The sequence below is a fragment of the Corvus cornix genome, chromosome 1A (assembly GCF_000738735.6).
Source record: "Corvus cornix cornix isolate S_Up_H32 chromosome 1A, ASM73873v5, whole genome shotgun sequence".
NCBI lineage: Eukaryota > Metazoa > Chordata > Aves > Passeriformes > Corvidae > Corvus > Corvus cornix.
The window spans coordinates 49,193,140-49,205,915 of NC_047057.1; the positions used below are offsets into that span (position 1 = coordinate 49,193,140).

The following is a 12,776-nucleotide window of genomic DNA, read 5'->3' on the forward strand; positions in this document are numbered from 1 at the left end:
GCTGCAGGGCCACTGCAACTGGCAGCAGCTGAAAAAGGATTTTCTTTCCTGGGCCTGTAAGCAATTGGTGCTTTGCACTCTGTATTTTTCCATTTGGGAAAACCAGGTTTGGGACAGACACTACAAAAGCAATCTGAAATCAAATTTAACAAGAGTTTTACGCACTGCAGCAGCGCAGTTTCAAAGGGTGTTTAGGGGAGAGTGCCTGTAGCCAGCCATTTGGAGGGATACATTATAAAAAAAGGCAATAAAAAATACCAACTCCCCTTGTCTTTCTGCAGGCACAGCCCCAAGCAAATGCACACAAAGCCACAAAGGAGAGGAAAATGTGTCTGTCCCCAGCTAAAAAAAATATGCTCAGGACAATATGCACAGTCAAAAGGGGGATGAATCAGAACAACATAGCTGGACCCAAAACAAAGTTCTCAAGGATATAAATTGGTGAGCATCTGGGTACCAGGTCCTGAAAAACCAACCACTGCAAGCAAAATGGACAATCAAAACCAGGGACATCTGACATTTCACTTATCTGGACAGGACGCTAAATAGGAGTTCAAATTTCAGAGAATGGCATTTAACCTGGATACCCTGTTGCCTGAATGAATACTTTGACCACTGTTGAGATCATCTTCCCCCTACTCTTCTATTCCATTCCTGCCTCCATCACCAAAACTACCTGGCAAATTCAGGATGAGCTTTCTACCAAGAAACATGGTAAATAAACTGTCTAGCTATAAATTCTCCTAGTCCTACTTGTTCCTATTCTCTTCTTAAGGGTGGAAAACAGTGAACCAGAACATTTCAGAGCAATGACACCAACTGATAAAATAATCCTGACATTTGCTTGCTGCAGATTAGAGAAAGCCCCAGCAATTACTGAAAATCCTGCAAGTTTTGGTTCTGTCAATGGCCATCTTTATCCCCTATCACTACAGTACACTAATGTTTAACATCAGCTATCATATCTCCCATCCTCAGTAACTAGCAAAAAAAATGACATCCAAAGATGGCATCATGAACAGCCAAGGACAGAAATCTACCATGTCTACCATCACTGACATAAAGAGGCAGCCTTTTGTAGCAGAAAGAATTTCTTGGACTGTTTCAGTTCTCAGCATCTGCTGAGGCTGTTGACATAGAGGGCAAAATTTGATGCAGTGAGCAGGATACCAGGCCATTTGGCAGAGGTGACACCAAACAGAACATTACGTAGTTTTCAAAGGCTGGTTAGACTTGAACTGGGAAAAATACCACTAGAAAGTCAACCAAGAATTGGTTTGCTTATATACTGCTTACTTTTAGCCTTCCAGCCAATATAGCCTATCTAGCACATGAATTTCCTGAGTTTACTTTCATTCAACATATGAAAGTGCTTTATGAACACTGACAAAAAGTGACATCCCGTTTCTGTTCCCCAGAGCTAAACAGCTGGAACTGGGAAGTTAGTGAAAATTTCCTCTGCAGGGGAGCTGGTCTAGTCAAACTCAAGAGCAGAAGTGAGAGAATAGTTTCTAATGATGACACAACCCCTAATTGTATAGATCATCATTTCAACTCAGCTGTAATAAAGCATGTCCACACAAAAAGCTATTTGCATAAACTACTCTTAGCCAGGCCAAGTCCTGCACCCACTGCACTACACAATGGAACCTAATACCGACCTCAGTGAGCCAAAGGTGTGGTTCTCAGTTGTGTGGGAGTAGGACCAAACTCACAGTCAAAAGCCTGGCACAGCAAAAAAGAAGCACTGCCAAACTAAAGAATTAAGCTTAGCTTAAGTCCCTGGTCTGCAGATAATTCTCCTCCCTCATGCTCTGACTGCCCGCTCCTGAACACAAGACAAAAAACTTTGACTGGAAGCTCCAGCAAGACTTTATTCAATGGTATACAATAGCAAGAAATTAGCATGAAAGAAGAATTGTATACACTACTGACTTTCCAAGTCACTAAAACAAACCCATAGTGACAAGAGCAACTGAGTTCGATGACATAACAAGAAGCGTGTGACCATCTCTCTAGTGTCCATACCTGCAAATAGATAATATGTTAATGTTTTTTTAAAAATTACAATTCATAGTAGTGCTGGTTTGGGTGGATTTATTTTCATTCTACCACAGCATAATTAAGATGTAAATGGGATGAAGGTGAAATGTTGTTAAGGAAATCTTAGGATGTTCTCCACATTTCACTTCCCCTAAAACATTTACCCAGACACCAGTCAGAGGAGACTGACAATCCACAGCACCATGTGCAAGAGATCTCAGTACCAGTTATCTTTTGCCCAGAATCCCACTTCAAATATATCTGGCATGTAACAAAGCTTGTCACAGCCCTGGAAGTAACACTGAGCATGCACCAGGAGATATTAATTCATGTCTCCGTTTCTCATCATGCTGCCCGTGCAATATGAAGTGATTAGCCAGGCAACATGGACTCATTTCTCATTGTGTGTTCAGGAAAACGATGGTACTTCATTTGTCACGTCAATGATGATTTGCACACCTGACTGTGTACCAGAGCCCAAAGACAATCCTCAACAGTTATAATACCTATTTTGCTTTGTTTCAGTCTGGATTCTGACTGGAACGAATTTATTTTTTCAAAAAGTTAAGAAAAGATTAACAGATAGATGGTGCAGAATGAAGTAAGTGATAGGCAAACTTCCTAACTATTCTCAATGTACAATTACCTCTCAAAATACGATTACCCCTCAGAAACCCATTCTTGGATCTCCTACTGCTATTCTTAACATGAGACCTTTAAAAAACATTAAACAAAACAAACAATACAGAAATTATGAAAAAAATGGGCCAAAGCCACAGGAATGGCTTTCCAGATGCTAGGAAATCAGCTGTATTAATCTCTGAGGCTATCAGAGTTATAAAACAAATCATCAAGGTAACAGAGGGACCCAATACAATGTCTGGCACCTCAGCAGAAACACTCTGGAACCCAAGCAGCTGAATTCAGGTAATTCTCTAAACTCAAATTGCTCATGCAGTGGCACAGTATCCACCTGAGACTCCACTTCTAGCTAATTCCATTTCTCTCCTGCTCTCTATTCTTTAGAGAGAATGTCAATAGAAATCACTACTTTTCAACAGCTCTCACATACCCCACAGCTGTTTGGACTTCCTTCAGAGCTCACTTAGAACCAGGTGCCTAAGGAAAAGTCCATATACAACAAGGTGGAAGAAAAAACCTCTCTGAACAGCAACTATACCCTCAGACACACCAATCTGACATTGATCATTTATATTTACAGGACAATTGGACTTTTCATCTTGAAATCCGTGCAGGATACGTACTTTTGGAACTCCCATTCCCTGTTGTCCAGCGGACATACTTGGCGAGTTTTGAGCCAGCGAGAGATGCAGTGGAAGTGGAAAGCGTGCTGGAAGACAAAGTTCAGATCACATAATTTCAGAATTATGAATGCATCTCAGTGTGAAAACTACCATTAAAAGCATCACAGTAAGAAGAGAGTAGCAAGAGTTTACAGGCAAAGGTGGGGACAACTGATCAATCAATTAGCTGGTAACCACCAAGAAATTGATCCACATTTTCAAAGAGGAGGAAACATTAGTGAAATGGCAGCAGGAAGCCTGTTCCACAGTGCATGCAGTGGCAACTGACTGACTTCTGATGAAGGAGAGAGTGCAGAGTTTAGCAGCTGCTAAAATTGGCAGAGCAGATGCTGATAAGAAGCATAATCAAAAAGAAAAGAGAGGATTTCAGAGTGAGTAGCAGGGATGATATGAATGTACACATGCTGAAGGAAGCTTTCTGTCAGTTTGCAGGAGATACCAGCGCCTGAATAAAAACGAATTTGCAAAATTAGAAAGAAAAAAAAAATCTCTTTTATGTGTTTAATAAGGACACCCTTTTCCTTACCCCATACAGCTACTTAAAACCAAGGTTCCCCTTGGTTCCACACACAACATAATTTTGACACTTGAATATCCTGACATGGTTAAAAATTTTGCTCTTGTCCTCTGCAAACAGAATTGCAACATTTAGTCCTGTTCCAGCATTAAGACTTTGTAACTCAATCCCACAGCACAGTGAAGATGGGATTGAGGATCAGAATGTTATTCCACTATGGAATCGTTTATCTTCCAACTCAGGCCCAGGCTAGCTAAGAGGTATTCAAGCTTGGAGTTCATGTGCTAGTGGGACCAACTGATTTTATCTTCCCCCAAAACTGAAAGCAAATCACCTGGGTACCCCAGCTTGACTCTTTGAATTAGCCTGCACAAAGACAAATCAAGCAGATTGACATCTAAGTGATCCTATTACCACAGGGAAAGAAAAAGGTATAACTCCTAGGCAAACCATGATCAGGAAAAACATGCTCAGAAGGAAAGATCTATTATTCCTTAAAAAAATAATTAAGGCTCATCTTCTTCCCTTTGCTTCTGTGCCTAATTACATCTCTCCATCTTTCACTTCCTTTTATTTTCTTCTCTCTCTCCTTTCTACACTCTAATAAACATAAGGAATTTAAAGTTCTTATTTCTGGTGGGTTATGTAAAAAATACTACAGAACTCATTCTGTCTCAAGTCTTCAAAAAAGGAGGATCCCCCCCACACGAGCTCCACAATAAAACAGTTTTCCTTACATTGCAGACGCCCCATGCAACTGTGCACTCCTCAGAGGTAGCCGATGCTTGGTTTGCTTGACATTCTATGCCTAGGAAAATAAAGATTGAACAAATATACACAGGAGTTGAAGATGTACATGCAACACTAACTGGTAGATTTCTTCGTAACAGCAAGTGGAGGCATGGGAGGAAGAGCTCTTTTGTGGTATTTAACACACCAGAAAGTATCAAGAGCTATGGTTTAATGTGTACTGTTTTTCCAAAAGCATCAAATCAAAATATACTTAATCCTGATTTCCTCCTTTCTCTACCTTTTTGGTATTCCAAAGTTCCAGAGGGCAGGAGTACATAGCTCATCTGCTGGCAACATGTGTCTGCTTCCCAAATTTCAAGGCTAAATATTTTCATTTTTTCCTCTTGTGTTCAAAGAGACAATCAGTTGACAGTACATTTACTTAAACTTGTTAACCAGGTTTTTCTCAATATAAATTCCTATATGTTCTTGTCACACATTGTATACTTTATTTGCAAATTAATTTGCTCATGTAATGCTGGAGTTTGCCTGTCTTTATTTTATAGTCTTGTGATAGGTAAGTACATCCCAAAAGCCCACAATAGGAAATACAGTATGGTTTGGACTTTTTACACCGTGGAGCTGAGTACTCAGGAGGATTCCCCACGCCCCCCACTCCAACTATTTATGAGTTTGGGTTATGTTTTGGGCTTTTGTGTCAGATAGCGTGGATGAAGGAGATGAAAAAGAGTGAAGAAAGAAGGAAGAACAACACTGAGAAAATAAATCCTGCAAGCTGGTTCTCCATTCTAAAGCCTGAACAATTCACTTCTGCTCCAGCTCAAGAAGGAACTTCAGAAGAAAAAAAGATATTTCCAACTCCTCCACTGTCAGCAGCACAAACCTATGAGACTAACATTTTACTCCTTGCTAAAGGATGCTTTCTGTAAGAGTCAAGCCCAAATAATTTAAAAAGACCTGCTGATACGTGATCAGCTTCGAACTCAACACATGAGCTTGCTGCTTTCTTGTTTTGCAGATTTTTTTTTCCTAGCAAAGATGTCTGAATGAACTCCAATTCTCTGTCCACTTTTTGTGTGCTTGAATATGCTTAGAGAAAAGGAGTTTGATTCATCACTTAAAGATTCAAAAACTTTCAAATCGCACAGGTTTGGCTGAAAAATGTAATCTCTATTTGTCCTGTCCTATTCATCCCTTTCTCCATTTTTCAGGTGTGGAGGTGCACAAAATAAAAGAAAGGCCCATTTTTTCTGAGATGCAAGAGACATCAGTTAACCTTGGTCACGAGGAACTACTCAAAACAAGACTGATGTCTAAAGAAACTCAGTAGCAACAGCTGTTCTGCAAGATCTGAGTGAACCCGTATTTATCATATGGTTTACATCAAAGATATGATATACCACAGCAGAAAGTCCAAAGCTCAATCCCTTGCCTGCCCATAGAAGAAAACAGAATCCAGTACTTCTGAAAGGTCTGATGTCTTAATTCCTGAATCTCTCAATACATACAGAAATAAAACAAAATCCGATGAAGAATATGGAAGATGCTTAAGACCCTTGAAAAACTTAAATTACTTTGGATACTTGTATAAAATTCTACACCTGAGATTGTTGCAACAATTTTACTGTTACTACAGTATAGACTCATGGGGCATAAGATATTAGCTTTTATATATCTGGCCAGAGTCTGTACAGCAACAGATAATGGTGAGAAGATGAGTAGAAGGAAAAGATGAGGAAATTCTTCAGAAGGGAGAAAAGTCAAAGAGTAAGCAAAGTTTAACTCAGACAGCCTCTATGACAGCAAGGAAAATACTCCAGCATATAATATACTTATCTTGTTTCTTCTCTTTTCCTTCTGGAAGCAAAATACTGGGTATATTAGATGTGAAGTCCATCTAGCCCATTTTATGTCATTTTGTCTTTTTTTTTTTTTTCCTCCTCTCTAAGAGGCCCTAACCTGAGAGCTGCATGAACACAATTCTTAATTTTTCAGGATTTAAAGGACTCTGTATTTTGCCTGGGAGTGAGAGGGAAGAAAGATGGTTTAGGCAAGGAAAAGAAGCAGCACTGACATTCATTTCGGTGTTACTCAAACTTTCACTGACAGTCTAAGGCATGACAGTCCCAAAAGTTTAAGAGGACGGACGAACTTGTGTGGTAGTGGTTGAGGAGGAGTTCTCTGGTGGTGATGTAAAGCCCTTCCAACAAGACACCCAGATTTAGCTCCCTCATCAAATGCACTGGAGATTACTGCTAGCACTGCTACCTTTGGCTGCAAAAAAAGAGCCTCCCAAAAGCTGAAACACTTTTTGGTCTTGTATTTGCTTCATTTTAGAAAAGGACAATATATCAACAAATGAAAAATAAATAATAAATAAAACACACGGACAAGCTCCATCCTAGAATGAAAGCTGATGATTCCGGCTCTTGAAAGAAAGAGAACCTATTTACCATCTGCTGACCCAAAAGAAGCAGTAAGAGTCAGTAACAGGTACTGGAGGAATACTGAATGACTCTTCTGTTGCCTTGCTTTTGACAGAGTATCTGCAGGTGAGGGCAGAAAGATACAGCTAAAACCCGAAATACCTGTAAATAATTGTGAAAGATGCAATGAAAGCATTTCAACTCAAGGATGCAGAAATTCATCTTATATAATGGCAGCTTCTGAATCTTGGCATCATAAGAACCAGCCTACTTCCTATACATTTTCTATTGCAGAAATCTCCTGTATATTTACACATCAAGAAATAAATCCAAACCCATTCCATCTAATAAACATCCTGAGATTCTTCTTTGGATTATGTGCAACATATCTGTCTTTGTGAAGCTGGATTCATGTACTTGGCACGTTATCGTCAAAGCAAAGGAACAGTATTTTGATGGCACATTTTACACAGTTCAAACCTATATTGGTCATCTTACTACAATAATACATTACACATTTTAAACCAGAAGATAATCCAGTATACTAAACACACTGCTAACACTCCCCAATTTACCATGTTGCAGTGACAGCACCAGAGAGCAAGCCTTTGAAGAAAGACTAAAGTAAAATCTAAACAGAACCTGGGTCTTTCCAGAGAAGAACGAAACCTAAACACTGAAAGTCTACTTATTCCTTCTGTACACTGAAAACAAACCAAACTGAGGGCAGGGGGATCCTTTGAACCACATCACTGCTGAGTCATAAGGCACATGCATGGGGAGAACTGCATGACACCTTACCATTGATGCCTGACTTTACAACATTAACAAACTTTCATTACCATGACTGTATTACTTATCACTCTTCTAATGTTTTCCCATCCAAGGTTTCTCTTTGTTGCTAGGAGTGGGAGACATTTGTATCCTGCATTTTATCAAATTGAATCTTGTGTTGTTCTTCCCTGCACATTCTATTAATTTTTTCTCAATTTGTCATCACTTCACATCTTATGTTTGAAAATCTAATTAAAGGGTTGTTTAACAACATTAATGATCTGTAACAAGGAAGTAAGCAAATCCAGAGCCAACACTGATCTCGGAATACCAATTTAGATATCCCTTCTACTCTGTATGCTGTCAATTTTAGTCTGTCATTTGTAGTCCAGGCTCCTCGTAACATTGCTCATACAAATTAATAACATGTTATGCTTGAGCAACTCAAAAATGAAAAAAAACTTACCTATGCCATTTTCCTTTACTGTTTTTCCTAATCTACCTATATACTCTCAATCCCCACCCACATATGGCTAGGGCTTCTTAAAATTTTTTTTTTAAGAATTGACAAACAAAATTTACTACTGAAAAATAGCATCTGTCCATTCTCCTTCCAGCTCCTCCACACCTCTCCTTCATCCCTATTTGATATTTATAAAAAAAAATTGCAAATATATGAGACTGTATTTGGTCTGTCATGGAAGGTACAATTAATTTTGAGGCAGATTGATAGAATAAAACACACCAGCGTCTCCTATCTTAAAATACATCCCTCTTATCGTGAATAATTACCTTGAATTACAGGATTTTATCTATTTTTTCTATACATTTGGAAATTCTATAAATGTAACTTACGTTCTAATAAATCTTTGAAATTCCATTTGCCTGTCAGCAACATGCTTTCCTCTCTAATATAGCATAAACCTGAGAGACTAAGTAGTAGCCCAGTGTCCACCTTCTTTTGAAACTCCTTTCCGAGATGGTACAGGTTAGAGACACTTAGAAAGGAAATCTTCAATTAAAGGACATCAACTTATTTCATAATCCCTGTTTTTTTAGTGTTATCACTCCCTGTCTAATAACCAAGAATACACTGAAGCATGGCTAGGCAGTAGCTGGCTCAAAATACAAATATATCTGTCCAAAAGAAGTGAACCTGCTTAATCCATTTTCAGACCAGTGTGTTACAGTGTGTTTTCTCTGTATTAGAAAAAAGAAAAAAAACCACCCAAACAAAGCTTCTGAAAGTAATTTTGTAATTATTATTAAATATGAAGTAAAATCAGATGCATCCTTCAGTAGCTATTAAGTCTCATTTTTCTGAACTGTTTTATTTTCATACAGTCTTATTGACAGGAAGTTGCCAATAGTGTTGGTTCCAAGGGCGACCACATAAAAACAAGTCCAACAAAACTGTTCCAGTGGGATCAGATAAGGCCATCCCCAGGCACTGTCGTTGGACCTGGGCTTGCTTTGGGGGGTTCCACCAGCCTCACATTTTAGAAATAGATGCAAATTTCTATCTGGGGTATATTAAAAGGTCTTCTGTCCCTCATGATTGAAACAAGATGGACAGCTATGATGCCAACAGTACTTTGTCATTTTTGAGGAGAAAATGAGTTTGTACTCATTACCAATACTCTAAGGGACTGAAATCAGTGACTTCATGTATACACTCCTATTTCATGATAGAAATGAACCATCAAGATTATACAGCAAAAAAAAAAATGAAATCAAACCAATACTAACAACGTATTGCTTCTTATTTTGGCATTTGATTACTCTCCTTTGTAAGTGAACAAATAATTCTCTAGGTGTTTACAAAATTCCCCCTCCTATAACACGTACTAAGTTAGTTAGGTAAGGTAGGTTTTATAGAATGAGGAGTCAAATTAATTTGCTGGTCCATGCCTTTCCTTGCCAGACACAGACACAGAGAATGTTACAAGACTTCATCTTAATGAGTGTCATCAAGAAGTTGATACTCATAGCAACCTCCCCAACTCTGAAATATAATACCTCTTTGTAAACAAAGCCTGTCAACCCTGAATAATTTCAGTTCCCTTTATTATTACTCCTTTTCCTCTTTGTTGCAGTCAAAATACACTCAGCAGCATCATGTCTGTTGATATGGCATCAAGTAATCCTACTCTTTACAAGAAAAGGGTGAGGGAAAAGCAGTATGGTGACAGAGGTCACAAAAATAGATTATGAGACTTCAGCATTACATAGCAAAATAATCAGTTACTAACTGAAAGCTTTGCTGAATTATATCCTCAGCTGGGGTAATTTCAGCTGTTCATCACATACAAGTCCAAACTGTCAACTGTGTCCCCCCATTTACTTACATAGATCCATAATGTGGTTTCTGCAAATGGCACAGTTATCAACCACAATGTCCCATGCCCACAGAGCTACGGCATTCCACTAGAGAGAGGGGGAAAAAGAAAAACATAGTTTTGATTCAATTTACAGTGGACAGAAACCCTTGTTATTCTTCAAGAGCCCGTGTACTTTTTGAAATAGAAAATCTGGGATATTTAAAAAAACCCAAATCTTAGAAGTCCAGAGTAATTCTTCATCATGAGTTCAGGTTACTAGGAAGCAGTGGTACATTCCTCTCACAAACCTCCCAGACCCAATGTCTCCTTCCCACTTCAAAAACAAGGTAACTCCCACAGTCTCCCCCCCCGCCTCTTTTTTTTTGTGAAACAGATGCAAACACCTGGATTTCTATTCAAGATCCAAAAGCAAGGATGCAGCTCATGCCAAATCCTCAATTCTGAAGGAAAGGACAGTCCCTTGGAGAAATACTAATTCAGATGCCATTTTTGTTAAGAGGAATTCCCGTTATTTGCAGCAGTTCTTCTAGTAATCACCCTTCAGAGCAGTTGGGGTCAAGAACTAAATCTCTAATGCTACTCTCCACTGACTCCTGAATAATCTTCCCTACAAAAGGTTAATAAGCAACAACCTATCAGCAAGGCTGGATATAAAAATTTCAAACTACTACCAAATTAACCTTTCAAAGACTTCCTTTATACATATAAAAAAGTAATAGCACTATCCCATGCTACTTCAGGGGAAGGGTTTGAGGACTTTAGGGCAAGCTATGCAGAAAAACATGATACCTTTTTATTCCTCCTGACAAAACCCATAATCAGGTCTTTTGTAAACTCATTAAATAAATGGGCCTGCCTTCAACATACAAAGCAATCCAAAATATTGTACTGGTAATTGGGATAATCTTCATTTACTACTTAAGTAGTATAGGTTTTTTTCCCCTTACATTTTTTCAGTATATAATTGTACTGACTGTACTATAGTAAATCTTCCCTTTAGTAAATCTTCTCTACTGTGTTCCATTTCCATCTCAATGTTTTCATTGCTTCCCCTCAGTTTGGGACTCTGAAGGAGGAATGCAGACTTCCAAGTATTGATGAGCAGTATTGGACTTTGATAAGCTTTTAAATTTTTCATTAGTACCTATATAAAAAGTATTCACAATACTACTAGATCTTTTAGGACATGCACCAGTAGTGATCTAATTTTTTTCCCCCATCTTCCAACTTCAAGTCTAGCTGGCCTTCTGGCTGAGGTACTCATCTCTCATGGACTTCATCCATACTTCAAGGCAGCTGCAATAAAAGTTCTCAGCACCCTTACCTCTCCCACATGCTCCAGTACTTAATTTCTTACCCCATCATGGTCTACACTGATGACCCACAGACCTGTACTGAGCCACACATGCAACAAAGGTCTTGGTACTTTGCTGGGGAGGAGGAATGCCACTGACACATAAACAGTGCCACTTCTTATACCTCTCATTACATCTGTCCCTGTTTCCAAAGGACAAGCAATTATGTCTCCCAAACACTTCCTTCTGCACAGATCCAGGAGTTTCCATCATCACTGATGGCAGCTGCATTTCAAACAAACTCATCTACAAGCAGGAATCCCTGGAAATGTTTACTGATATCCAGTCTAGGGGTCGCTTTTCCTCAAATTATACCTTAGTACAAGCCCACACAATCTCTCCCTGCTTGTCTACATCCTCGTGAAGAGCCTCGGACCATCACCACGACCCAGCTGACAAATTGGTGGCACTGGATAGGAGAGCGATATTATGGCTGCTCTGAGTGAGGAGGAAAAGCCAGGGTGGCATGAGAACATTTGCTGACTAACACGTTGTTATGGCTCGATTTAAATATGAATGAGAAAAAAAGTCGGCCAGAGACATTTGTAGAAAGCATTCTACGCAGCACATGGGGCAGCCCGGGCGGCTGGGCCACAGCGGCCGGGGGTGATGGGGAGGCGGAAGCACTCCAGCGCTGCCTCCCGGCCCGAGCTGCCCAGAGGATGTGGGTACGGAGCAGCCGAGGCCCGTCGGGGCCGCAGCGCCCGAGGGGAGCGAGTGGCACAGCTCCGACCGCGGCATCCCCCGGCCAGCACGGCCCCGTCGGGACCCCCCTGCTCCCGCCCCCGCCAGCCGCGCCCGCTGATTGGCCAGTTCGCGCTGCACGTGCAGCAGCCCGCCTCACCCATTGGCCCGGGCGCACGCCAGAACTCCCCGCAGGCCTCGCCCCGCCCCTCCCACCGCTCCGGTGCGGAACCGGGTACCCGGCTCCGTGAGAGCAGAGGGAAGTCGCCCCCTCCTTCGTCCCGCTCGCCGGCATCAGGCCGACCCCAGCCCTCCCCGTGCCTCCGGGAGCAGCCGGAGGAGCGCGCCGGCGGAACCTCACTTTCTTCACTTCGAAGCGCTTCTTGCCGGCGCCGCTGTTGGTTCCGCTGGGGGTGTCCACATCCATTGCGGCCGCCATTTTGGGTGCGTGAGTCGGCCCGTGCCGCTCCGCGCGCGTGCGCGGTGGGGCGGGGCGGGGGGACGGAGGAGCGGGAGGGGGTGGGAGGGGTCATCTCATGGCCCCGCCCCCTCTCCCG

General features: G+C 40.9%; 1 protein-coding gene and 1 long non-coding RNA gene across 5 annotated transcripts in view; one reads left to right on the forward strand and one right to left on the reverse strand.

Annotated features, from left to right (window-relative positions):
* LOC120411967 overlaps nt 1-3,351 on the forward strand; it is a 30,771-nt gene extending 27,420 nt beyond the window's left edge. For all 4 annotated transcript variants that reach the window (XR_005604597.1, XR_005604598.1, XR_005604599.1 and 1 more), the window contains one exon: nt 3,266-3,351. This is a non-coding gene — a long non-coding RNA (uncharacterized LOC120411967). The remainder of the gene's footprint in view (nt 1-3,265) is intronic.
* RBX1 (ring-box 1) lies at nt 1,849-12,710 on the reverse strand. Its single transcript, XM_039571624.1, has 5 exons — nt 12,581-12,710; nt 10,187-10,265; nt 4,623-4,693; nt 3,309-3,394; nt 1,849-2,028 (listed from the first exon to the last, which is right to left on the reverse strand). The coding sequence occupies exons 1-5, from the start codon at nt 12,656-12,658 to the stop codon at nt 2,016-2,018; spliced, it is 327 nt and encodes a 108-aa protein (XP_039427558.1). The 5' UTR covers nt 12,659-12,710; the 3' UTR covers nt 1,849-2,015.
* Between the last annotated feature and the right edge of the window lie 66 nt (nt 12,711-12,776).